Source organism: Oxyura jamaicensis, chromosome 26, assembly GCF_011077185.1.
Source record: "Oxyura jamaicensis isolate SHBP4307 breed ruddy duck chromosome 26, BPBGC_Ojam_1.0, whole genome shotgun sequence".
Taxonomy (NCBI): Eukaryota; Metazoa; Chordata; class Aves; order Anseriformes; family Anatidae; genus Oxyura; species Oxyura jamaicensis.
This window is the reverse complement of record NC_048918.1, coordinates 4,174,299-4,201,703: the sequence shown is the minus strand read 5'-3', so window position 1 is coordinate 4,201,703 and position 27,405 is coordinate 4,174,299. Positions and strand designations below refer to the sequence as shown.

The window sequence follows — 27,405 nt, the reverse complement described above, 5'->3', positions numbered from 1 at the left end:
AGGAGAGGGAAAGGAGAGGGGAAAAAAAAAAAAAAAAAAAAGCCGAGCACTTCTAACCCTCCAGCCGTGGTGCGGGGCTGACCCCGGGGCTTGGGGCTCCCGGTCCCGTTATGTCCCTGTCCCCGTCCCCATCCCGGTGCCGTCCCCGTCCCCCCCGCCCCGCCCTGGGCAGCGCATGCTCCCTGCCGGGCCCCAACCTGCCCATTTAAACGGCGGCGGAGGCACGGGCTGAGCACCGGGGCCGGGCTGAGCCCCGGGCACCACCGAGGTAGGGCTGCGGGGATGCCCGGGGTCGTCCTGGGGGGGGGGGGGGGGGGGGGGCTCGGGGCGACCTCGTGCTTGCAGCCGGGAAGAGAGCGCCGGGTGCCGGCGGGTTTCTGCTCGCACGGGGCGGTTGCGAGCTCCTCGGTGATCCCGCCGATGTGATCCCGCCGATGCTCCCTGCGATCCGGCGCTAGCTTTGCTGCGGCTTTGCTGCGGGAAGGCGAGGAAAAGAGCCAAGCTTTGCACGTCGAGAAGCAGAGGAAGAGAGCCTGCAGGTAGGGCTGCTGGGCTGCGCCCCTTCAGCCCTCCTGGGCTGTGCTGATGCGTGGACGTAGCCCGAGTCTTTTCCCTGCTTCTCATTGTTGCAGACGTCTGCTGTGACCGAGTTCATCTTAAAGATAATTGAACTGGAAGAAAGTTGGGAGGCGCGAGGCGAACGCGGATGTCCAGAAATCCCGAGGACTTGTGAGGACAGGTCAGTGAATCTTTAGAGTCAAAGGAAACCAGCACTTGACAGAAGGAAGTTTTCACTGCACCTAATTGTAGGCTCCGCTTAGATTTACTGCCAGGTTAACTTGTCTGCCCCGCTCGGATGTAAGGGAGCTTGTAGAGGCTTTCTTAGACGTGGTACCTGAGCGTCACAATGTGGGTACTCCGTAGGATTGCTAAGTTTGGTGTGACTGCAGACTTTGATGGGGAAGATGAATTAATTGATTATGATATTAATTTGTCTTCCCCTTCGTGGCAGCTTTGGGAGGAAGAAAAAAAATCACTAGAATCAAGTAATACTTGTACTCTGATGATGGCCAAACTTGGCAAGGTGCCTGGTTTTCATTTTTTTTTTTCCCCTTATCAATAAATAAATAAATAAATAAAATAACCCCTGAAATTGGAGGGGGGGGAACATATCAAGAACAATTTTCTCAGTCCTCAGACCTGTCAGACTTGTGGGCAGTACAGAGAAAGTAGCCAAGCTCCAGCAACATCCTGGTCTGGCACTGTTGTAGTCTTAGACATGGGTTCGAGAGAGTAGGGTTTGTATGTGTAACATGAGAGTAACCAGGAATTTATAGAAATAGAACATGAGTAAGAACTTCAAAAGTACCCAAATCACTTGGGCACCAAAGTCATGCAGGCACTCCTGAAAAACATGTACCAGCCTTGAAACGATTTGTATTATTCACCCTACCTGTAATTTTCTCTTTATTTTTAATGTGTGATGCTACCTGGGCTTGCTTGCATCACCATAGCTCCCTGGTAACTCCTCCGCTTGGTGGGGAGCGGCTGCGGTGCAGGAGCTGGGAAGGCTTCGTTCTCAGCCCTGCGCTTGAATTCCAGGCAGTGCCTTAAACTCTGGAACTTATTACCACAAAGCATTGTGGAAGCCAAGAGCGCTTAGCTTATGGGATTTGAAAAAAGGATTAGAAATTTGATATGGATAGCAAGAATCTCTAGAATTAATAGTAAATTAAAAGAGAGCTTTACAAGGGATATAAATCCCTGTGTTTTGGGGTATAAGCCAATCTTAGGATTTAGTAGGAAAATTCTCCTTGTAGGGATTTTTTTCCTGTGCTGTTTGCTGAGGGCTGTATTCCCCTACAACTTGTTACATCCGTAGCCTGTGCAACATCTTCTGTGAGAGCCTCTCCTCTTCTTGAAGAGGTTCTGGTTCAAGCACCTGAACCTCAAGGTGTTTCACAACGCGGAGCTGTTGCTAGAAGGCCCAGGCCCAGTGGCTTTGTGTAGGAGCTGCCTAGAGGTCACGGTAACGTTGTCTGTGAACAAAGCAGTAGTCTTACAGTCTTCTGTAAGTCTTCTCGGAGTCTCCTCTAAGATTATCGTTACTGTAGTGTAACAAAGTAATACTAGATACTGAGAGCATTCCAAACAAACTCCGCTGGCAGCATTTTTTGAAAAGCCCGCAGTCCATTTTTGTCAGCAGTGAGAAACTCCATATCCATAGCACGAGAAGCTCAGATCACAGGATTGATTGCTGAGTTAGAAAATGCAGCCTTTTGGTCTGTTTTATCTTTGCCAGAGTCCCCAGAATATGCGGGTGTCTAGTATAAACTCTTGCTAACCTTTTCCCCAAACTGTTTATTTCGGTGGAGCACTCAAGCGGCAGTGTGTTTCTCTGTATGGATTTTAGTGTGATGGCTCTGCTCTTGTGGCTGATGGCATCGTGAGTGTGCTCTCTAAAAAAATAATAAATCAAATATTTTTTTTTTTAAAAAAAAAACAACACAACTAAGCAGCCCAGTTTTGTAGCAAAGCTGCCAATAGAAGCTTTGTCAGATTAGGTATCAAAGGAGCTGGTCCTAAAAGCATCAAATCTGTTGAACAATGAAGTGACAGAGCAGTCCCAGCTCCTCCAATGTAACTGCACGGGTCTCCTCGAGTGTCTTTTTGCAGAGCCTCTTTGAAAATATCAGCCTGTCTGCGGTGTGCCTGCTGCACTCTGAAAATCTCAACCCAGAGCCTTTTGTGTTGGATCCACAAGAAGCTCTGAGGGTTTGCAAATTACTTCTGAGGAATGTAGGCAAACAAAAACAAATTTAGATGCTCTGTAAAAGTAGTCTTTGTACACGATGTTTCTAACCTACTAGACTGTAATAGTTTTAAGCCCTGCCTTCCATAGTGCTGCGATGGTGAAAAGCCGTGCATGCAGCAGCAGTTTTGTGATGGCTTCTTAGGAACCCTTCTGAAGGAGTACTGCAGATGATGTTGTGGCAGAGAACCCGAGGATGCTGCTGGGTGTGTGTAGTCCTATCTGGACATTGTTATCAGTTGGTTTCATTCAAGCTGGCTATTAGTCTGTCAGGTCTGGTACCAGGCTAGACGTGTGCTGGGAGCTTGCTTAAATGACAAGAAAATCAACAGACATCAACAAGTAGTTTGCTGTTAGAGCCAGTAGTTTGACTCTCTTTTTTTCCTTGATGGCTATATATCATCAGGCAATTTAAACCTGTTTCATACACAGCAATGGGTATAACAGTAATGCACTCCTCAGACTTTGGCCTCTCCAGGCAACTGTACCACCTTTTATTTTATTTATTTATTTATTTATTTTGTCACAGTGGGACTGTAGAGCTTTTCAGATGAGCCATAAACAGTGTAAGTAACATCTGTTTGTGTTTATCCTCCACCTTTCTCTAGGTTGGAGCTATTCAACCAAGGAGTGTCTTGTTTTGGTACCTCTTTTGTGTTGTCTTTAATGTGTGTGCTGCTATCTCCTTATCTTGGCTCGGCAACATCAAAGCAAAAGACTTGACCCTTGGGTGAAAGCTGTGGAGGTTTGTGATGGGTTCAGGGCTGCTAGGGAGCAGGAGCAGAAGGACCAGAGGGATAGAAGGAGAACAGCTGCAGGTAGCAGCAGGGATGAGCAGGCAGCAGTAGCTATAAAGCCTTGTCCCTTGCACCTCAGGAGAAGTAGGCGGCAGCTGGTATGGAGAGGGAGAAGCAGAAACGGAAAAAGTTATGTCTGGTGAATCTCTGTTCACTTCTGCTGTTCCAAATAATGCCATCATATGATCGTGCCCTGTGGCTTCTGCAGGAGGTGGGGGACATTCAGCATATGACAGCAATTTCTAACTAAAACTGACCCTGGACAGCCAACCCGGGGCTTTACTGATCCTAACTGTGCAGCTGAGGTTGTGCTATGAGTGGAGGGAGTCATGAAAAGCTTATGAGCAGTTGTCAGCTATTTTCGGTGTTGACTTGACTTCTGGGTGCTCGATATCAGACATCAAAACTGTCCGTGTGAAAACAAGGAACCCTAGGGCTCGGCTGAGAAAAGGGACACAGACCCTCATGGAGGAATCCTTGCATTTGAAAAACAAACAAAAGCGAGGAAAAACTCAAAGGAGTCTCTGTGAGATAGTCAAGTGATGTACATGCACATAGAAAATTGCCTGTAAGTATGGATCTAAGTAACATAAAGTAACAAAATCATTGCAGAGGAAGGAATAGGAAGAGAGTAGCCCAGAGGAGAGCAGTTTTTTGCCCCGATGCTTGTAGTTTACAGTCAAACCACATTTTATCTCTAAACCTGACAATCTGTTGAATCCATTTAGCCCTTGAAATGTTCTATTTCTTGTGCTGCTGTTGCACTTCAATGCTTTAAGAATCCCTGACTCTGATCTTGTGTTATGGAACTGCAGAAAATTGCCGATGTATCCACCAAGCAAGCTATCGAGTTGCTTGTTCAGAAAACATAACCACGTGACGTTATAAAGTGTCCCTTTTATTATTATTTGTATGCATGCTGCTCCTTGGAGGTCCTCAGATTTGTGCCCTTCCTCCTTGTTTTCATATCCTAAAATGTCAGTTCCTCTTGCAGTTCAAAAATATTTGTTTAACATTTTGCCAGCCTGCAGAAGAGGAGAAACAGACCCCCGTGAATATTGTCTGGCAAAATAAGAAATGTAATGTAGGAATGTGGTCCAAATGGCTTCTTTGTCTTGGTGCTGGAGGGCGGCTGGAACACACACAGCAAGAAGCAGGTGCTTGGTTTGCAGCTCTGAACAGTTTTTCTTTCCCCAAGTCACTGTACATGTGCTAAAAGAAACTGCTGCTAGTCCAGTTCTCAGGGCCCTGTCCCTGCCTTCCATCTCAGAGAAACCACGTGAAACCAGCTCTGCTGATTCCAGAAAGAACCAGCTTACGGTGGCTTGCAGATGAATTCTCATAATTGCCAATTTTTGAATATTCAGAACGTGTAAGGATGGCCTCTGGCAAGATGATGAGGTTTATTTGAAAAAGAAGCTTAAAACAATGGTGGGCGCTGGTTTTGGTTTGTGAGGTCTAAGGTTTTTCTCTTCCATCAAAGGAGCAGATTTTTTCCACCTTCATTCTGGTGGAAGCTGAAGCTCTCCATGGTTGTTTGTCCCCAGGAGCTAGAGCTAGTTTTCCTCAAGAAAAACGCAAATATAATGAGTGCAGTGACTCAAATCCGTGCAAGTTGTCAGCACTCAAAAGACATTAATGTTCTTGCAGAGCAAGCTAGAGCCAATTTCAGGAACGATGTGTGTATTTGTGGATAACATCTGAATCTTGCTTTAGATTTATGGGTTAAGACTTTCGGTGAAATGGGGCATGCCATAAAATCCGTGGATCACATTTGCTTTACCAAACATTAGGGTTGACTCCTGCTGGGATCTGACCTCCTGCATCAAAGCAACTGAAGTGGTGGTCAAACCTCAAATCTTAAAGCTATTCTGCCGTCTCCTCCCAGTTGCCTGCTTCTAATTTAGGAGCAGTGCCCAGAAGTGGCTCTTCAGTTAGATTTGAAGTGGGTGTAAGTGTACGCACTCTGCTTTCTGTCCTCTCTGCGTGAAGACCCAGAGCCTCCACGTTACTCTGAGCCTGTGTGTGAGTTACTGCTGGTGATTTTGTGCTGCTTCCATCGGCAGGCTGTGCTCTGCAACTGGCACGGAGCATCTGCCCCTGCTCCAGGATGCTACGCTGCTCTCTTTTCCCTCTACCCAGTGGTGTAATGTCACTTCTGCTGTGATCCTCCATCAGGAGAGGGAGGACCCAAAACATTTCAGTGGTCTACAAAATGTGAGCTAATTTGAGTGTCCTCTGTTAGCGCTGTGTCTGCCTGCGTGCTGTGCTGGGTATTGCTGTGCTACCTCGGCCTGCTTTCTGGAGGAAATTCTCCCTTCGCTTGGAGCTGCGCAAACAGAATAAAGGATTGTTCTGGTCGCAGAGAGAGCGGCCTTGTAGGTCTGGGGCTCGAGGCAGTTCATAAATACAAAGAGATGGAGCACAAAGGAACAATGAGATGACAGCGCCTTCGCAGGGCAGCAGGCTGTGCGTACCAGGTACTGGCTCATGGGGGGACAGGAGAGGGCTTTGTGTGGGCGCTGTCGCTGTTGGACTCCAGAGGTGCGTTTGGGAACGGTTCTGACAAACGACTCCTGTGTGAGAGGGGCGGTGGAAGCAGCTGGAGCAGTGCTACAACAAAAGGCTGCTGTGCTACAGCCAAGGCCAACCGAGCAATTAGCGGGCCTGGAAGGGTGGCTTTTCGCGGGGAGTGACTAAAGGTAGGTGTAGGAGAGCAGCTAAATGTCATCGGGAGAGAGGGCTGACCGTGCACAGAGAAAGAGGGGCACAGGGAACGTAGGAAGGATGCTTCCAGCTATTAAACCTCAGCCCATGGTATTGTTTCAGGGGAAATCCTTGCAACCTCAGTGCTTGAGATCCATCCATCCAGACTGGACAAATATGCTGGAGAATGTGCTGTTGGGAACAGTCCTGCAACAGCCTCGGGGAAGATGATTCAACAGGGCCTCTTTCAGCTTTGATTTCTGCGAACAGCCTACATTTGTGCTGCCCCCAGATATTCCCATTCATCACTGTCTGTGGCCCGTGTTGATAGCCGTGAATAAGCCTCTTGGGCAAGAGCAGGGAATGCTAGCTATCCCCCGTTAGCAGGCAAGTGCAACCGCGGCTAGTCACCACATGCTGGTGCAGAGCCAGGACAGCCCAGGACGGTGCTGGTGATAACCCCTTTCCCATCTCTTACTGGGCAGGGCCAGCACCGTGCCTGCCCGAAGTGCCCTGGCTGTTTGCCAGAGGCGCCCAGAGCACGTTGCGGGAATATCAGAGGTCTTTCTGCTTCGTTTGTAGCTCGCTGAACTTTACTCCGGTAAATATGGGCAAGAGAGACCAGCGAGGAGAGAAAATCCTGCTCTGTTCAGAGTCTGAAACGCACAAACTTTTGATCTTCTGCCCCTACCACAGCAGACCTTGTCAGCAAGAGCGAAGGAGCTTTAGTGCTCGGACCACTTCCCTGCCTGCCCCCTTGATAGGTGCAGGGTGTATCAAAGCAAGAAACCAACCATGTGCAACGAAAAGCCTGAGCACCCCTGGTCAGAGCACTCAGCAAAATCCAGGCAGCTTTGAACTTGAACTCCCAGCTTAATTACCGAAAAGCTAATAATTCAAAGCTGATACTCCTGCAGGAGCTGAAAAACAGAAGTCAGGTGCCTGTCTGTACGCAGAGGCAGGGAGTGAGGGGGGTGGTAAAACGCCTCGCTCTGTTTGCCGCCTATAGAAATTGCGGCTTGGAGCTTTGTCTTTTCAGAAGGGGAAAACTCCCCTTGCAGCTATTCTGTGCTGCTGCGTGTGCTGGGTAAATGGCTACAGCTTAATGTTAAATCCCTGCGTGTTCAGGGTCCGTGATACATTAAACTGATAATGAGAATGGGGAAAGGAGAAGGCTTCCTAAGCTGCTTATAACAATCCTTCAGTGAAAGTTATCTGTCTTAAAAAATACACTCTGATGGCTTCTTATCTCTGTAGTTATCCAGACAGCTTCAGACAGAAGTAAAATCATAGGATCTCTGCTTTTTAGACCCAGACCTCATGACCAGTCTGTCATGATAAGGAGAAGGTGCTCTCAGCTCCGGGGGTGATCTGAGGGCCCTCATAACACGGAGACATTGGCGTGCCGCATGCAGATGGCAGGGCTCGTACAAAGTTTTCACCATTTGAGGCACGTGAAATTGCTTTTCTTTTACAAAAGATCTCAGGACTTGGATACGTGACCTTAAAGAGAAATCTGGTCATCCCTGCACGCGTGCGGCTCACCTGTACCTGTGGCTGCTGAGACAGAAGGAGCCTTTCTGAGACAGGAGGAACCGGGCATAGTGGTGTAAACCCACCTCCGCAGGCAGCTGCAGCCCGCAGGGCAGCACGCAGGTGGCTGAGAGGCAGCGGGACGGAAACGGCAGCTCTGCCAGGGGGACAGACAGCAGGGCCAGCGGGATCTTACAGCAGCTCCCAGCCCGAGGTCTGCGGGGGGTTGCTTTATTCCCTCCCCCTCTGAGTTGTGCCACCACGGGTGGCTGCCCGTCCGCATCCGTTCGTGCACTGGCTCCGCTGCAAGCACTTGCACGATCTCCGAGCAGGGGGGTAAAACCCGGCGGTTCCCAGGAGAGCTGCGGGCTGTTGCCCAGCTTGCTCGCCTCTCATGCGCTCGGGGCCTGATGTGACTGATGGGGGTTCTGTGCTCACAGCTGTCTTGGGGCTATTCCTCACGCTGCAAAGGCTCTTTGTCTCATTCAAAGCCATGACCTCATTTTAGAGACAGAAAACAGAGAGGGAGAAACCCACCAACCTGCCAGCGGAGGTCAAAGGGCTTGCCGAGAGATATGTTAGCATCAAACTTCTCCGGCAGGGACACAAATAACTGGAATTGCAGACCAGAAAATTACCATGAAAAAATGGACTAACTACCATGTGATTACAAAAGAGCCCATTAGCTCTGTGTGTGTCTAGGATTCAAAGTGTATCCTTTGAGGAAGAGCACCAGGTCACGCTCCCAAAACTTTCAGCTAAAGGGACTGCAGAAGCCTGCGCCTGTTGCCTGCTGCTCTCCAAGCACCACCACGCAGAGAGGTTCGGCTGGTTGCTCCTCTCTCTAGGTACACCTCAGGACAAGTTTTTGGCAAAATTGAGGGAAGGTGAAATTTCAGTGTTAGGCGGCAGCAGCTCCTGCTGTGGTTAAATTTGTCAGACCCCTCTCTGTGGCTTCAAAACGGGCCCGTTGGGGTACGGCTCGGTCCTCTGCTGCGGCTGGTGCTTTGTGCTAGCACAGCACAGCTGCCCTCTCCACCCTGAGGCTGGCACTGAGACTCAGCTGGCCCCATGACTGTCACAGTTTTCTAAATAAAGCCAGAAATGATGATGATCTCTCATGGGGTACAAGTCCCAGAGCCGCCTTGGAGCCTGAGCATGCCAGAGGAGCCATGGCGCTGTGGCTAGCTGGGGAGGCAGACGTGCCGTTACGCAGCATTCGTGCTTTGGTTGGAAACAAGAAGTTCCAATTTCACTTCCCATTTTCCCAGCCCTGTGAACAGACATTGCAAAGCAGGCACAATAAAAGAGTTAGGGTTTCTGCCCTCCCATTTCTTCTCTGTAACAGGTGGGAATTTTTTCTCCTGCTCAGCACTGGAGACTAGAACTGAGAAGTTGCGTGTTGCTGTTTCAGTGCTAAGGTGAGCTGTGCAGCATCCATGGGACAGCCATGGTGTGTTCTCTCTGCCAGCTTCCAACCTTCCACCAGGACTGCTTTGCTCTTTCCTTTGCCAGTTCCAGTTTGCTGGGCTATGTGCTTTCTGCCCACGAAGACTTACAGAATTGCAAGCCTCTGAAATCCCACGTGCTTGTTCAGGCAAAGCTGGTGGATGGCAGGCTTCACACCTCGAAACAGGGCGGTGATGACAAGCAGAGAATCTTGTGTGGGATTGAGGTAGGTGCACTGGAGGAAAATGCAGATTGAGTGTCCAGGTAGACAGAGTTGGGTGAGTGTGATCTGCTTTGTTGGGGGCCTGCAGGGGGACAGCCTGGGGTGCCACCATCATAGCCTGTGGCGGGGGGCACTGCTGGACCCAGCCCTCGTCCCCCGCAGGAGAGCGTCAGGGGCTCCTCAGCAGCTGCATGCAGACTCTGCCTCGACAGCACTGAGGCCATGCCCAGGGTCCGTCCGGGCAGGACCAACACATCCCGATGCTGTTTGGAGCCCCGGGGCCGGCGAGCACTGCAGCCTGGCGCTATCGCGCTGCTGCGGGGTCGCGGGAGCGGGGCCCGAGCCACCTGTTGGGCTGGCACACATCGGGAGGCTGCTGCGCTTTTTACCAGCGGCCGTCTCTTTTTCCTCACTCCCCGGTATTCCCTTTACAACCAGCTCATTGTGCTGCGGGCTGGAGCAGCTGGGTGGAGTGTTTCAGGCTCAAGTATAATTTCAGCGCCTTTAAAAGCCTGCGGAGCTCCCTCCCTCCGCCCCCCCCCCCCCCAAAGGCGGCCGGCAACGCCAACAAGGGATAATTTGATGGATTACTCTGCGGGGCTGAGGGGCTCTCCTTAATCCCCTTTGTGGGCCTGTTTGACTAGACGCGGAGCAGAAGCCCCCAGCCTCAGGCAGAGAAAAGGCGGCTCAGCGGGGAAGGTTTTACACCCTGACACATAAATACGGGCCCTGGTCATGTGGTGGCGGATATAATCTGCGCCCGTTACCACGCTGCAGAGAAGGGGGGCACCTGGAGGGGGCTCATTTTTTTCCTTCCCAGTTCAATTTACATTTTTATTCTTTGGCTAAAAATAATTGAAAAAAAAAAAAAAGAGGGGGTGGGTGGGGGAAAGGCTGAGTCAGACCAAATGCCAGGGTGATGGGCACAGTATTTTAAACAGCAAAAATGAACTCAAGTGGAAAGCAGAACCAGCTCATCTCGCGTTTGCCCTCCCACTCCAAAACAGGGGCTCCTCTCATGAATAAAAGTAAGAGCTTGGCTCATGCCATAGCAAAAAAAAAAAAAAAAGCTGTAGCTCTGATGCAAGGCCAGCCTTGTCTGGAGGTTTGAATTCTTCACAGCAGACCCAACACCAGCTCAGGGGAGGGTGACCAGCAGGAGCGAGACTCGAGTGGAAGCTGAAAGCGATGCCTCTTGGGTTGCGTTGTGTGTGTTCAGGGGGGCGTGAGACTTCTCTGTGCTTAGCGAAGTTTGGTGATCAGCTGCTGGCCCTAAGTGGGTGAAGTGCCGTGAGGCTGTCCTGCCCCGTGGCTGGCACCAGCAGTTCCATCGTGGTTCCTTCAGCACCGTCCGAAGATCCTTCTGCAGCTGAGCTCGGCTGTAGGATATTTTTTAGGGCACTCGGTCCTTCACTGCATCAGTTAACTTGGCTCTCCTGTCACTGTCCCTGATGGAAATGGGGCTGAGCTGCAGACCAGCTTTCAGCCCCTTCAGCCTCGGCCCCTGCACAGAGCTCAGCGCCCAGCTCCTCCCTGCACCCTGCTTTCACTTGGCCATGCTCCTCCTCGCGTGGGCCGGGGCAGGATCTCCCCCCCAGCAGCCTGAAGCCCTGCGCGGCTCCAGGCGGGTGGACGTGCCGGTGACGCCTGCCAGCTGTGGGAGAGTTACTGGCACCCTCTGGCATCCCGATGTCCGTCCCTTGGAGGACCGCAGCAAGCTCCACAACGTGTCAGCGTGGCCTCTGCTGAGTCAGTGACCTCGCTAGCTGGAGGCAGTTCCTGGTTTGTTACGGGAGGAGGGGAGGCTGGAACTGGCCTCTGCTGCTCTGTCTCATTCTCTGGTCAGGCTGGCAGGCAGGGGAGCTCAGGCAGCCAAAGCCTGGGAGAGCAGCTCCTGCCAGGAGCGGTTCCTTTGTCTGCCAGAGGAAGAAGCAGGTTGTGGACAGGAGGTCAGCAGAGCCTGGGGGCTGTCCTGCTGTCTGTTTGATGTTCTGGGGCAGGGTGAGGATAAAGAGTCCATAGAGCTGTTGGCATGGCTTCAGAAAGAAGTGTGAAATACCAGAGACGTGCAGGGTGAAGGGCAAGCAGGACAGATCTTTTCCCTGTTCTAACTATCCCCCTGGCACGGACAGTGCCGTTAGCCTGCCGGGGTAGGAGACCATCCTTTCCTAATGTTTGTTCCTAACAAATGTTTTGATCTTCTTATCCATCTTATAGGGACCTTCATTTGCCGTCCATTGCCTTTCCCTGGTACCTTTGCTTTATCTGGATGATCAGAGGAGGACTAATACCAGTCTGTTTCACATGCCCTTGCTGCTTACTGCGAAACAGGCAAGGCAACAGTCACTTGCCCTTGCTGATTGACCATTACTTGAACAAAGCAGTGCTATTGGAAACAACCCCAAACCTCCCAGAGCTTCTGCAGACGTCCCCTGGGCTGGCTCCAGGACAGCCCAGCCCCACAAACCATCAGGACAAACCATCAGGACGAACCAGCCTCTCGGGGCAGGAGGGCCAAAGGTAGGAGGGAGGTCACCGGGTGGTTGTGCCCCAACCTCTGCTCCCAGGTGGTTGTGGACAGATCCCGATAGCTCTGAAATGACTCGCAGTCCACGGTTGAGGCAGTAGGAACCTGGCAGGGCCTGAGATTGTATCTCAACCTCCGTCTTGTTGAGCTCCTGCCAGCCACGGGTACGGTGACGGGCTCGGTGGTTACAGGAGATGAGCTTTGCTCCGCTCTGAGCAGCACAGTACGGTTTGGTGGCCCGCAGAAAGGGGGAGATGCAGCCCCCCAAAACTCTGCTGGTAGCTCCAGGAGCTTAAAGCTTGACTCCTCCTCCTCTCTTTTGCTTCCTCCTGCCAGTTCACAAAATGGAGATCGTAGTGAATTGCTTTCAGTCTCTGTGCTTGTGTTCCTTGGGCAGGGATCAGTCTGCTCTCCACGAGAGCACCAACCACAAGCTGAGCTATGGCCTTCAGATAGCCCTGACAGCAGGATAACCACCTTGTGGGTGCTGCAAGGAAGCAATTGCTGCCTGGCAGAAAAAACAACTCCCAATCCCAGTAAATTTAAATGTCTCCCTTATGAACAAACCACATGGAAGGTGTTCTGAGCTGCCTTGGGGACGTGCCCCTTCCTCCAGCTCCCAGCACGTCTGTAGCATCTAGCGTTTTTCCTGGATTAATACCTCCTGGTGTCCGAGCTGCTGGATGCTGTACCGTGGGGTAAGGGAGGGAATTTCGAATGGGCTGTGGCCCTCGGGTCTTCCTTGTTCTTATCTAAGGGGATTTCCACCCGCTGCTGCTCCTTCCCTAAGCTGAGCTGCCGAGGCCAATATAATGGAGCCCCCGAGCTCAAAGGAAACGCAGAGTTAATTCAGAGAGACTAAATAAATCGCAATTCTCCCATCCCTGCTTAATGACCACTCCCCTCTCCCCACACTGTGAATGGGGTCAAGGAGATTTGAAGAGGGGGGGAAGGGGAGAGGGTCAGGAGAGGTCAGGTGAGTTTTCCATTTCATCCCGCGCAAGCCTGCCAGAGCTATTCTCCATGGTGTATTTCACATTCAGCAGCAGTGAATGGCCACTGATAGCTGTGAAAGGCTCTGGCACTGTATGAACAGCCCTTCCCGAAGCGCTCGCCCTTGTGCTCGCTCCCACCCTTTCTTCCAAAGGGCTTCCAGGGAGCAGGGAATTAATAACATTCAGAAAGAGCCCCTTGGAAGGTTGGAAATGTAACGCTGTGGTTATGAATGGCTAACAATACCCCTCGCCCTCCCCTCTCCCTGCTGCTCGTTGGCAATAAGTTTCTGCCTCGGATCTGCCATGCGGCGGGAGGAAAGGTGTGGGTCTGGCTCACCTGGAGCAGCCCCTGCCCCGCACCGTCCCCTGCCTCCAGCCTGGCAAAGGTCGACCCAGGGAAATTTTTTCCCGTGTAAGAAAGGGCTTGGGTTGTTACAGAGCCCGGGCAGGTCACAACTGTTGGCAGATCTCCACGGGCTGATCATTGCTGCGGCTGTTTGTTCGTCTGCCGGGTAGGTGCATGGCAGCCATAAATCAGAGAGGTTGGTACCACGCACAATGACATCTCATCTGCTCTGCACCCACGGGAGCGACGGGGAAGGCAAGATATGGACTCTTCTGAGGAATGAGGGAGTTTTTCTCAGCCACGTAACTACACCCTGATTTTATTTTTAAGACGGCTGTCCCTCAGTCGTCATTCTGTCCATGAACTGCCAGATGCAATTACTTGTAATATCCTGCGTTGTAAAGATTCGAGGAGATTGGGAGGAGGAGAGACCTAGGAGAGGTTTGTTTCATCCGACAGCAAAAGGTGCGGTGCGGAGCCTGCTGGGGCACATGGAGCAGTGTCTGTGCTACCGAGAGAAAGGAAGTGGGAGGTTAGCTTTCTGCTAGCTGTTTCTTTGCTTGGTAAGCGAGTCCCTGCATCTGACATCACCGGCACATTCAGCCCCGTGTCTGCGTGCGGCCGTGCACCCAGTGCTGCTCTTCTGGAGCTCGCGCCGTGGCCTCCTGCAGCAGGGCTCTGCTGCGGCTGTACCACACTGAGCTCATGAGGATGTTTGTCAAAACTTTTTTCTCTAGCACGTGAGTGAGGAATTCACTCTGACTAGGGGAAAGGCACAAATCCAAGCCTGCTGGTCCCCTGCCGTGAAAGATCCAGACTCTTAGAAGCTGCTTTGCCTGGCTTCACCCCTGCTCCTCCTGCAGGCTCCCTGTTAGTGCTGCCAGGTGAGTCGTGCTCAGCAGAGGCAGACAGCCCGGCTTCCTCCCTTCTGGGTGCTGTAACAGGAGAGGAGAGAGGGTGCAGGAGACAGCAGAAGTGCAGGAGGTGCAGTTCTTTGGTTGCAGGTGTCCGGGTGGGTGGCACAGAGCTGCCCTGAGGCCGCCTTTGTGCGGACAGCACGGACAGCGTAGACAGTGCGGTGCTGCTGAGCTCCTGCCCCGTCCCGCCCTCCTACCTGGCTGCCAGGTGGAAGAGCCTCCTGGGGTTGATCTGCTGGTTCTCTGCAGGAGAAGGGAAGGAAAAGTTTGGGTTGCGAGCTTAAAACTGAAACAGAAAACCTTGGGTTTAAAAGTGCTTTGTTATTCCCAGGGGAGGGAGAGGAAGGGCCTTAGCGCTCAGCAGCAGGTGACGTCCCCGTGCCACGACAGCTTGGTGAACGGCTGTGGAAAAGCCCCCGATGCGGCTGCTTTCTGCTTCTGTGTACAGGAAACCCTGCACAGAAGGGCTGGGATGCAGTTTTAGGAGGGGTTGGCTGTTATCCTTGTCAAGGTGCTTGGTACTGTGTGCCTAGGGAGGGACAAATGCTGTTCCCGCTGTTAAAGCTTGGGGAAACTGAGGCCAGGAAGCAAAAAGTGCTTTCTGTCACGCAGCTTTCTGACCAGCCACCCCCTCAAATCAGTCCTCCTGCATGGCCTGCCAAATAAACTGTCCTGGAAGAGATGAGCAGTTTAAATGAAGCATTAGGTCTTGGTGCTGGGGCTGTTATTCAGAACTGGCCTGTCACCTGCAAAACCGAAGGCAACATCTCATTGTCTTTAAAATAACAATAATAATAATAATCCCCTGTGCTAAAGCTGTCTCAGCTGCTTGCTGATTCAGCCCCAGACCCCTCGGTGATGGGGAGCAGCGTGGGAGCAGATGCGGAGCCCTGCTCTGCACGCCCTGCAGGTGCCCGCAGCACGGAGGAGCCGCTTGTGAAGCACCAGCAGATCCACAAGAGGAGGTGACAAAACGTGACCAGCAAAGCAGGGCTTTGGGCAATGTTTAGCTGTGAGTCCATATCCCGGAGTTTCTTTCTGAGCTGGTTTGGGACCGGACTGGTAAAGCACTCTGTGGAGAGTGGCTTTGTGAGGCTGGTGCTGGCAGCCTGTGTTTGCTCAGCACCGTGCACGAGGGGCCCAACGCAGGTGTGGCCGTGGTGCTAACAACACCGTGCAGCTCTGTGTTATCAGGAGGCAGGGAGGGCCCTGAAACCAAACCCGCATGTGTACCTGCTCGGTTCCACCTCTGCTTGCCTGCAGCCTACTTAAGCAGCTTTTCCTGAATGCTATGTACCTTGCTGGCTGCGGGGAGGGCTGCGGGGATCTGCTGTCACCGCTCTGCCTGGAGGAGGTGAGTGCTGCCTTCTGGCTCCCTCAATTCTCCCAAACCTTCATTTTCCATCTCTCTGCCCTGTCCTTACAGATCAGATGCTTTTGGTCATTTGCACTGGCAGTTCTTTGCAGCTAAGTCCATCTCTCGGTTTTCTGTGAGCAAAATAAAGAGATAGTTGGTGGGTATTGGGGCAAGATGCAATTTAAACATAAAAGAGTTGGTTATCTATTGGTGCTGAGTCTGTGACTTGGTTGCTGTAGGTAACTTCTGATCGTGGGTGTCACCACCGGGTATGCTGGGATTTGTTTTTTCATTAAAGTCCTTTGAGAGAGTGCAAAGGGGAAGAGACAGATCTCTTCCCTACTGGTAAGAAATCCAGCCTCTGTCCCTCAGCCTGAAATTCTCAGGAGGCTGGGGAGATGTACAGGTTCCTGCTCCCCTCCCAGTGCTGGTTAATTGCTGCTGGAGGTGTAGCGGGGATAAAGGGAAGAAAAAAGGTGTTTGCTTTGTTTATTGTGTGTCTGTGTGAGAGAGAGAGACATCATTTACTTAATGTTTGTTTACCTTGGGATAAATTTCTCTCCAAACCCTGGACTACAGCAGTGAGGATCCCTGTAGACAGAGGACATTACAGCTACCTTCCAGGTCTAGCTCTGATAATTTTATCTCATGAGCCTGCTTCCTCCAGCTAACAGCATCAACCCTCACGCTGCTGGAGGGCTGCAGCTTAAATTCCTACCCCAGGGCTGTCAGCCAGCTGGGCACCCGTCGTAAAAACGAACAAGGCTGAGACATCCTGTGTCTAGCCCACATCTAAGAAAGGTGGTTGCTGCCCCCAGTCGCTTCCTTGCCAACAGAGTGCACGAGAAGTAACGCCGGGCGTAGCTGGGGCCTTGGTGCTCCTTTGAAGGATGTGTAGTGATTAAAGAAAACCCGCTGCTCCCCCCCCTCTGCCGTTAGCTCGCTGTTTGACCTTGGGCGAGTCGTTTAAATGTTCGCAGTTGGTAAAAGAAGGTATCCTTTGTGACAGTCAAGGTCTAAGCAAGCGCGGAGGGGGAAGGTGAGGGATTCCGGTAGGAAAATAATCAGCACTTATTGTGCCTAATTGGCAGCCTGTCAGCTCCTGAGCTGGGGAGCCGTGCCCCTTTTCTGCGCAGCGAGAGGCAGGGAGGGATGCTTGTGTCTTGGTGAAAACCTCACCGCCGTGCTTCCAGCCTCACCCAGTTGTCTCCGTGTGTTTTGTTTTGGCTGATGACGAGAGGGGAAGAAAGGGAAAAGGGGGAAGGCAGCAGCCACGTAAATTGTACCCATCTGCTAACACATGTGCAGCGATGGAGGCCAAACGCGTGTGCTCTGGGAAGCTGGGGTCCAGCGGCTCCTCCTGCAGGGCTGGCTGTGCCAGGGGCTCTGTACACACTTCACACCCGTTTTGCCCCCCTGACAAGCAGCCCTTCCAGCTCTGCGAGGCCTGACCCGAGGCCAGGCACGGCCTTGAGTCCTGGTGGCCTCAGGGTGCAGAGGAGGGAGGCACGTGTTGGCCTGTAGGAGGGGACACCTTTTGCTCTCCCCTCTAATTGAGGCAAAGAATTTAGAGAGGGACAGGGCTGCAAAACTGGATTTTCACCTTGTTCCTCCTGCTGGGCTCACTCTCCACAGGCAGACTCTGTACCAGTTAGCCTCTCTGGCACGAAGGAGGTGTACCGGCAGGTAAACGGCCACAGCTTCCCCGCAGTCAGGGAGGGAGCAGGCAGAGATAAGCTCCTCTGCTGGAATGTCCCCCGTTCTGCCCAGCCTCCTTCAAGCACAGGATCCAAAGCTCCAGGGGGCTGAGCTGTGGTGGGACCAGAGGCAGAAGCTTGTGCAAACCAGCAGCACAGTGCAGGGGGCAAATCTTGTGCTGGAACAGTTCAGGACAGCGGGACTTGTGCGAACCAGGCATAACAAAGAAACCCGCTGGTGGCTCACTTAGGGTGTGAAGTCGGAGCAGATGAATCCCTGAGAATTCAGTTTGGTTTGCTCCTGAATCAATGTCTGTGCAGGAGCTTAATGTCACCCCTGTGCTAACCCGTTCTACCTCTCCCAAGGTAACCACAGGCCATCTCCCCAAGATGCTGTTAGCCACACAGCAGTCGGGTGGACTAGGTCGGATGCTGGCAACCTCACAGGATTAGGTTTTGTTGCAGACTGCCGTAGTGGCAGGCTCTGCACAAGTCTCTAAGAGGCATCTGCTCTCTTGCCTTGGCTGTTCAGACCCTGTCCAGATCTGGTGGCCTCTCCCCTCTGAAGAAGGCTGGGGAGAGGGAGCATGTTACAGGGCAAATAAATGACTCAGACTAATGAGTAAGGTAATTGCCATTCACTGTTAGACGAGGCTAAAGTGGGTCAGGTTTGTTTGTGAAACTCCACGGAGGCACCATCTGTTCCCTGCGCCCTGTCTCGGGGGCTGGAGGCAGGATTTGGGTGAGATCGCGTCCCCGGGAGCTGGGGGGAGATGCCCGGTCAGCAGGTGGTGGTGTGGGTCCCCGGAGATGCCCTAAGTGGCTGCAGGCACTTGCCTGCCTCCATCCTCCAACGGGGTCTCTTAATTGATTTCAGTGGGAGAGGGGACCTGACATCCCTCCTGAGGTTAAGGCCTTTGTGTCGCGGCTACAACTTCCCATCTATCAGATGAGGCTGGACAGGACACCGAGGGGTCATTAGGCCTCCCGCAGCCCAAATGCAGGATTGGATTTTCCCAAGCTACTTCTGACAGGTGCCCGTCTCACCTGCCACAAGCCCTTGGAGAGAAACCAGGCACAAGCATAGCTCATCCCTTAAAACCCCACAGCTCGCCCAGGTGCCCTCACATCTGTAACCTGTCTCTTTGAGCTGTGACATGTCTGTGTGGCACCTGCTTTTAGTCCTGTCCCCCGCCCTGTGTCTAACGAGCCGTCTCTTCTCTCAGACCACAGCATGTGAGCACAAGGGGAAGCGCGGAGCTGGATCTCGGCCTGCCCACGCTTGCACTTGACATTGCTGGGCCCACATCTTGCAGCAGGAGGAAGAGGAAAAGACGATTCGCTCACCGACGCTAAAAATGGGAGGCAGCATCTGTCCGGCAGACCGGGAACGGAAGCTCCAGACCTCGCCTGTGGGACATCTCCGGGAGCGCCGGAGCGCCGCAGCCCTCTGTCAGTGAGGGTGTGGGGCAGCATGGCGCACAGAGCGTGGCTCAGCACGCTGCTGCACAGCCGCAGGGCACAGCTCCTGCTGGTCAACTCCCTGACGTTCGGCCTCGAGGTCTGCCTGGCTGCCGGCATCACCTACGTGCCTCCGCTGCTGCTGGAAGTGGGCGTCGAGGAGAAGTTCATGACCATGGTTTTAGGTAGGCAGTTTCTCTCTCGTCTTCAAGGGACTTGTTTCCCCTTCAAGGGGGAAATCGGAGCATGGAGGCTTGTCTCTGCGGGGTGGTTGCAGGATGGCTGTTACATCAAGGGCAGCCTCGCGTTTGGAGGGGAGGGCTATGACCCAGTGAAGCTTATCGAGTCCCTGAAGCATCCCAGGCTTTTGTTGCAGTGCACATGGACTGGAGTCCTGTCCAGTTCTGCCCCCTAACACTACTTTTTCCTCTGTTCCAGGGATAGGACCTGTCCTTGGCCTGGTTTTTGTCCCACTGATCGGATCTGCCAGCGACCACTGGCACAGCAGCTACGGCCGAAGGCGGCCTTTCATCTGGATGCTGTGCCTGGGAGTCCTGCTGAGCCTCTTCGTGATCCCGCACGCCAGCAGCCTGGCCAGCCTGTTTGCCCTCAACACTCGCCCGCTGGAGATCGCCTTCCTCATCCTGGGCATCGGGTTACTGGATTTCTGTGGCCAGGTCTGCTTCACCCCGCTCGAGGCCCTGCTCTCAGACCTCTTCCAGGAGCCCGACAACTGCCGCCAGGCCTTCTCCATGTACGCCTTCATGATCAGCCTGGGGGGCTGCATTGGCTACCTGCTGCCAGCCATTGACTGGGGGGGCAGCTTTCTGGCCCCATACCTGGGAGGGCAGGAGACATGCCTCTTCAGCCTCCTGGCTGTCATTTTCCTTGGCTGTGTGCTGGCCACGCTCTTTGTGACCGAAGAGGCAGCCACCCAGGCTGACGCCCTGGACGGCGCAGCACTGAAGGATGCTCTCCCTAAGCCCTCTCCTCCTGCCTGCTGCTCTTGCCAGCTCTCCAAGAGCCTCCTGCAGGCCAGGCACATGGTGCAGGCCCTCAGAAACCTCTGCACACTGCTGCCGTGGCTTCACAGCCTCTACTGCCGCATCCCCAGGGTCATCCGGCGCCTGTTCGTGGCCGAGCTCTGCAGCTGGATGGCACTCATGACTTTCATGCTGTTCTACACGGACTTTGTTGGGGAAGGGCTGTACCATGGTGTCCCCAGAGCCAAGCCGGGCACAGACGCCAGACGCCACTACGATGAAGGTGAGAAGTGAACCGCCTGCTCTGGGGCCTCGGGGCCTGTTCCCTGGGAAAGGAGCATTTAGTGGGAGCTAGGAACAGGCTCAGCTCTGCCAGTTATGCAAAAACTTATTACAGGGAACTACGCTTTCTGCAGGTGAGTCAGGAAAAAACATTCCCCCATGACCAAGAGAGCATTGCACAGGGGACTGAATAGGGAAACACCTCATTCTCCTCTGAGCTACCGAGCACAGAAATAGATCTGTCAGCACAGCCCTGGCCTGGGGCTGAATTGTTAAGTGGCAGAATGGTCCGTCAGTTTGTGTGCTGAACAGGACATACCTGGCTCTGTCTGCAAACGGTGACCACCTCTGCCATGTCCTTCCTCTCCTCCTCCCTCCTTTTTAAAGGAAAGGTGATGGTGCCCCCCTTCTCTTGTAGGGCAGGAGTTGAAAAGGCTTTGCTGCATCTCCCTTCCACATAACTGTGAGGTTCCCTTCTCACATCTGTATCTGGGGAGCCCTGGAGCAGCTTCCCCAGTTCTCACCGCTCTCTCCAGTGCTTCCTGTTACTGCTCACCACAAGTCAGCTGCTGCCACGTCCCCACCATGGGATACAGCTCACTCCAGCACGTTACCTGCTTACTGTTGTTGCCTGCTGTCCTTGTTTTGGCTGCTGTGTTGTGCCAGAGCCTTGACTCCACCGCCCAGCCCTTCTTTCCCTCCCCTAGATCCAAGTCCTTTATTCTTGGAGGCATTTCCCTGGCCCTCCTTCTCTAGCTGTATACCCTGCCCTCTGAGTTTTCCACTCAGTGCCTCTGCGAGCTCAGCAGTACACTGCCTCTTTGTGCTGTGCCTCTGTTTAACTTAGAGGGAGCTTAATTATTATTTAACACTTCCACTGTATAGCTTCCAGCAGGTCAGGGCTCCATTGTGCTAGCAGTCATAGAAACATGTGTTGAGTAATGATCCTTGCTCCAAAGAGTTAATGGTTTTAATTCCCTGAAATCTGATAGATCTTTGCAAAGGGTAAGGTCCGGATTGCTGCCGGATACTGCCGTCGCTCAGTGGATGTTGTATACTTGGCTGAAGCACAGTTTCTTGTTCCGTTTGTTCTGTTGCTGGTTTTGGCATCAGATAACAGATCCTGGTTCACGAGCAGGTGACACAGATCCTGATCAAGAGTAGGAAGGTGAGGACATGTGCTTTCCAAGAGAAGATTGGCGTTTGCATTTCTGTCTCCCCCTCTCATCGCCCCTCTGGTCTGAGTTGGGCACTGGAGGGAGGAATGAAGCCTGAAGGTGCTTGGCTGTCTGAAGCCTTTGTTCAGTTGTGGCAGTGTTTGTCACCACCTCTGCTTACCCGCAGGTGTCCGGATGGGTAGTCTGGGCCTCTTCCTGCAGTGCGTCACGTCCATCTTCTTCTCGACAATCATGGACCGGATGGTGAAGCGCTTTGGGACGCGGGCGGTCTACCTGGCCAGTGTGGTGTTCTTCCCCGTGGCTGCCTTCGTCATGTGCCTTTCCCACAGTGTCATCGTTGTGACCATCTCAGCTGCTCTCACGGGCTTCACCTTCTCTGCACTCCAGATCCTGCCATACACGCTGGCATCGCTCTATCATCATGAAAAACAGGTAGGGACCTGCTGCAGAGGGAGGTGTGCAGGTAGCCATGAGGACAGCTTGGGCAGCCTCTTTAGTCACTTGTAGCTGCCACAGTCAGCTCAAGCCATGGCAGAGAAACACATGCCTGTGTTCAGAGGTTCTCCTCATGTGCCTCTTGTCTCCAGGCTGCGTCTTCTCTGAAGATTTATCTGAAACTGAGGAGAGAAGAGAGTTTAGCATCTCCTTCCCTAGGCATTTCCTGCTCACAAGAAGCATTTTGCAATTTTAAATAGTGGGGAGTGGGTGAGATGGGAGAAAACTAGTACTGGTGCATCAAAAGGGATGTCCTATGTTCCTCTGTGTTAGGGAAACTGGTGTAGATTAGTTAGTGCCATGTGTTTTCTGCAGCTAAGTCACATCTGCTGGATTGCCAGCCCGAGGTGCTAAAACTGGTGTAAAGTCCTGCTTTTGAATTTTGCGCCATAACACAAAGAGCAGTAAAATAGGAAGATTTTTCCTGTTCCCCTAGCTTCATGAAAAACAAACCTTGAGAAACTTTTGACATAACGCAAAAGCTAGTAATCCTGTCCCACAGATGATATCCTTGTGGCAAAGTCTCGGGAGGTTTCTGAGTTGCACACTGGATTAATAGCAGTTTCTCTTGTGCTGCAAATGCAAAATTAATTTGTGGTTTGAGAGCAGCTCTTTCATCCCGATGGCAGGCGGTTCACTGTGCAGTGAAATAAGCAGGAGTTCTTGCCACAGGCATCCAGATGTTCACATTGAACAAATACTTGTGACCAACCCATCCTGATTTGCACCAGGCACCCTGTTAAAATCGGGGTATGAGGGAGAGTTCTGCTTCGCAAAAGCTTCACTTTGCCTGGGATCTCCCATGGACATAACACCGACAGAATGAGAACCAAAGCCCACAGGCTGGGAGTGTGAAGGCCACATGCCCAACTGTTTGCCAAAGTCTTGACGGGGAGCAACTCTCAGTACAATGAGGTGTGGGGTACAGCAGGGTTTGGTCTTTCTGTTGCCCTGACTTGAAAGCTTCTCCTTCCTCTACCAAGAACTTCCCAGCAGGCTGCAGGGAGACCCCACAAGAAGCAGTCCCTCAAATGCCATTTGCAGAAAATTCTCCATCTTCACCACTTCTATTCTTTTCTGTTCTCTTACTGTTGCAATCTGTCATCATTTTTGTTTGCCTTCCCTCGTTCCTGCTTCCTCTCTTCCCTCTTTTTTTTTTACCTCTTTTTTTTTTTTATTTCAAATACTCCTCCCAAAGTGAATCCGCAGAGGGGCATCCAGAGTGGCTGTTGCTTCCACCCTGTGCGGGATCGTTGGCGAAAGCCTGCGAGGCCACCTCAGCTGGAGCTCCTAGCTTTGCGCAGGCTCTGTAAGTCGCTCCATTCTCCTGCATGCCCTCTCATCTTTGCATGGCCACTAAACCTTGTCTAGAACAGGAGGAAAGGATCTGCATGTTCTAACAGCACCTGAAAGCTTGCTCCAGTGAGATGCATGGTGAACATTCACACCTTCTGCATGAGATTAGGGAGAGGTACCTTCCTCATTCCCACCACTCCCCGCCAACTATAGAGGGAGATGAAGCTGCTGATTGAGGCACCAAAGACTCCTGGGGTTGATCCTGTGTTATGCGGGGTGATTTTAGAGTATGTGTTCTCACTATGCTCATTCAAGTGAATATCTGATTAAGTCATTTTCTCGAGATGTAATTTCTGTGAACTAGGTACTCAGACATCTCTGCTAGATCTCATACCTCTGAAGTCTTAGCCTGCATCAGTATAGAAAATGTGGCCTTCAGGGCAGCTGAGCAGGCTTCTGGGAACACCAGCATAAAATATGGAGAGCTGGAAACGTGGGGCACATCCTAGCATGGCTCACACGGTGCCCTTTCTGATGGCTGGTGGCAACAGGAGCTGCACGTGAGGGTTTTTAAGCTCTGCATATGATGGGTGACAGACCTGGATTCATGCCTCTGAGCTTAAGTGCCTGAGCCTAGACCTTGGGGTTTGAGGGATACAGGGAGCAGCTGAGCAGAGCCCAGGGAAAGCTTTTGGAAGCTGACTCCCATGTAGTGAAGTTCTCATCTGGTTTCTCTTCTCCGATTGAACCTGAAACTGTTTGTGTTCCAGAACTGCAGCCGTGGCCTGGGGCAGCATGAACAGAGACTGCCAGCTGCTGACATATGCTGGGGCAGGGCTGGGTGTAGCTGGGTGGGTGCCAAGACTGCTGAAAGCTCTGGGATGGCCTGTGACAGAGCTGGTGCCCACTCCTGCCCCAGCAGTTCTCTCTGGTGACCTGTGTCCTTGTCCCTCCTGCAGAAGGAAGGGTTCCTGAGGGAAGCCCCTCTGAGTCCTGCAGCTGGGTACGGTGTTCTCTGCCCTCAAACAGGTGCTGGTTTTTTCCTTTTTGGTTTCTTTGTTTGTTATATCTCATCATGTAGATAATAGATTAACGTCCTTCATTATCTGCTCTATGCCGGACAGATCAGTGCTTATGCAATTGCCCTGGAGTTTTCAAGCTGGGGTGTTTTTGCCATTTGCACACCACTGCCCCTTATTTATTAACATTAACATCCCCATTAACATGGGGACCTTTTGATCCAAATACTCACCATGAATACTGCTGGAGTGAACCATGCCCCTGAAACCTCATAGCTTGGGCAAAGCGAGTCAAAAAGAAAAAGTAAGAAGAAAAAGATTTTCCTTCCCCCACTTTTCTAACCTGAGTGGGGAGGCTCAGGACAGGGAAATGAAGCAGCTCGCGTGAGGTCACATATGCATGGTCTGCTGCAAAGCTGAGAAGGGAGCTTTTTCCTGAGCTTCCAGCACTGTACCCACCTCAGTTAGTGTCACCTGGAAGTATCCTGGATACTGAGAAGTGGCCGTGCACCCAGGGCTCTGAGCAGTTCTTCAGTCTTTAGGGCTGTTCTCCAGGAGTGTTTTGAGTCCCCAGCCTGTCACCTTACAAACGCTCATGTCTGCAGTGGAGCAGGCTGTCTGGCTCTGTGATGTGACCAAAGCAGGCTCTGGCCCTTCACGGCTGCCCTGTGAGCCTTCATCAGCTGCTTTCAGGTGGGGTGAAGTGGAGCTGGCACCCAGTGAGGAGGCAACGACCCGGGGCTTGGAGCAAAACATCCCCAAGCGCAGAGCCCGAGCTGGTGCTGGGCTGCAGCGCTGTGCTGCGCCGTGGAGCTTGAACACAACAAGGGCACCGCTTGGCCAGTTTCCCCAGTGAGTCAGGGTTGCTTTGAGTCCCGTGCCAGTCAGAAAGAGCCAGGCTGGCTCCTGGAGGCCACCACACGTGGGCCAGGCTCACTGCAGGCTCCGCACCTCCAGCACATGGAGCTCAGAGTGGTTTTGCTCTCGCATGCAGCAGGGGCCCCCCGGCCCCCACCTTGCTTGCTGGACTCCACCCTTCCTCTCATTCCTCACGTGCCCTCCTTCTTTCCCCAGGTATTTTTGCATAAATACAAGAGCAAAGAGGAGGAAGATGCAGCTCGACTGGACAAGAAATCGGCCTTCCCTAAAAGCCTTTCCAGCCAGAAGCTGGCTTACCAGAACGGACACACTGGAGGCCTCTACTCCTCCTCCTCCTCCTCCTCCTCCTCCTCCTCTCCTCCTCCGGCTGCCGGTTCAGCTCTGTGTGTCAGCTCCTCCTGCGACGTCTCTCTGATGATGATGGTGGGAGAGCCGGACTCGGTGGCTCCTGGCCGAGGAATCTGCCTCGACCTGGCCATTTTGGACAGTGCTTTCCTTCTCTCTCAGGTTGTCCCCTCCCTCTTCATGGGGTCCATCGTCCAGTTTACGCAGTCGGTGACTGCCTACATGGTGTCAGCTGCTGGCTTTGGCCTGGTGGCGATCTACTTTGCAACCAAAGTTGTCTTTGATAAGAGTGACATGGCCAAGTATTCAGTGTGACGGGGAATGCAGAGGGGCAGCACGCGGGTGCCTGCACGTGGCCAAATGAGCTGTGTGTACGCTCACACAGCCGCCTGTGGGAAGCCTCGTGTTGTGTGTGCTCTCCCCACGCTGCTGCTGGGACCCCCGGGGGGTTGCTCTAGGCCGGGGGCAGGAGCCGTGCAGCAGGGCTAATCTCAGGTGTAAATATGAGGCATCGGGGCATTGTGCTTCAGGCCAGCAGTGCTTTCCACGTGGTGCCTTTATCAAATGAAAGCACTGCACAGCCAGCACCAAAGGAGATTGTACAGGGGGACAGAAAGGAAGCTTTCCTTTAATAACGGGTCACGTTTCTGTCGTGTTTCTACCTAAACTGAGCAGGAGAGGCAGTGATATGGGAGGGGAGGGAGAAATCATTGGCTCTCCTATTTTCCAGCTATAGATGTATCCTCTTACCCTGCTTGTTGTAATTTTACTCAGCTTCTTGAGTAACACTTCAAACAGGGCACTGGGAGGAGATTTCCTTGGGAAAAGGATGGGTGGCTAAGGTTTGGTCATGGAGCAAAAGGGTGCGTATGTGCACACGCGTGCTCCAGTCTCTGTTCTGACTGGGAGAAACCCTTTAGGAGAAGAGTTACTATGCCTTGTTTGGGAAAAACAAGTGACGTTTCATTAGGACCAATTCCAAAAGGTGACTTATCTTTTACATATGTACCAAGTTTCAGCAGATGAAAAGGACTTCTTAATTTATTTTTTTTCTGAACGGTTGTTTTTAGCTTTCCTTACAGTTCTCAGTAACTGGCCTCTCACTCCTCAGGGCTCAGAGCACTTGTTCTCTCCCAGTGCCTCCCAGTAGATCTGGGCTGGTGTGCCTCTTCCACACCTGACCCCTAAAAGATGCTGCAGTATCACAAGGGGGTTTTCAGCCCTGTAACAGTGAAGTAGAATAGGCAGAGCTCTCCTGGAAGGCTGTCTGACCACAAATGTTCCAGGCTGGAGGAAGCTGCAGGGACTGCTTGTCCACTGATGGCCAGCTGAACTCGGCAGCAGTCGCTGCTGTACAAGCTACCTCGCGTTGGTCGCTGGCTGTGTCTGTGTTCCTTCGAAGAGGTGGCCCCAAAGCAGCCTTCCAGAGCAGACCCTTCTTTCCAAACAGGAAGGCTTTTGGCTGTGCTTGCAGGCTGGCAGGAGTGCATGTGCAGAACACACTGCATCACGGTGCCCTGGTGCATCAATGCCTTGCCAGTGCTCCCGAAGCAGCTGCTGGAAATAACGTTGTGAAGACTCCGTCCGCTGCTTTGAGAACAGGGCAAGCCTAGTTCTTGGTGTGTTGGATGAAGGAAAGAGCAGAACAGAAACTCCTGATGCAGTTTGTGCCTGTGGTTTGCTGATCCAGATGACACATTTACTATGTTACATTTGTTTTGGCTTCTTTTTTTTTTTTTTTTTTTTCTTTTTTTTAATTTCCAGACAGAGGTCAAGATTCTCACTGAGGCGCAGCATAAACAGTTACCTGTGAGAGTAAGGCAGAGTGCCTGCTGCACCGGGACCGATGCTGCTGGGTTGTTTAGGTTGGGCAGCCGTCAGACGTGAGTCATCTTCCACTGGCAGAGGAATGGCTGCAGCTGTGTGTGCTTCTGGCCAGCCCCATGCCTGATGCAAGTGGACCAGCTGCAATAATTCTGCAGATGGCAGATCTCCGCCACTTGAAGATTCCTCATACACCGAGTAGGAGTCCAGGTCCTGGCCTCCAGTCAGCGTTAGAGTTTGAAATGCACAGAGAAAAGCATGAGCTGGGCGTTTGGAGGCTGGGC

At 52.5% G+C, this 27,405-nt stretch overlaps 1 protein-coding gene across 6 annotated transcripts; it reads left to right on the top strand.

The window, feature by feature from the left end:
* The first annotated feature begins 137 nt into the window (after positions 1 to 137).
* Positions 138 to 27,405, top strand: SLC45A3 (solute carrier family 45 member 3). 6 transcript variants are annotated; one of them, XM_035347001.1, is made up of 5 exons: positions 138 to 539; positions 18,586 to 19,005; positions 19,259 to 20,086; positions 21,430 to 21,695; positions 25,148 to 25,612. In XM_035347001.1, the coding sequence occupies exons 2-5, from the start codon at positions 18,834 to 18,836 to the stop codon at positions 25,610 to 25,612; spliced, it is 1,731 nt and encodes a 576-aa protein (XP_035202892.1). In that variant the 5' UTR covers positions 138 to 539; positions 18,586 to 18,833. The 6 variants fall into 6 exon arrangements, with proteins under 6 accessions (XP_035202892.1, XP_035202891.1, XP_035202890.1 ...); XM_035347000.1 differs by lacking the exon at positions 138 to 539 and adding an exon at positions 600 to 909; XM_035346999.1 differs by lacking the exon at positions 138 to 539 and adding an exon at positions 607 to 739.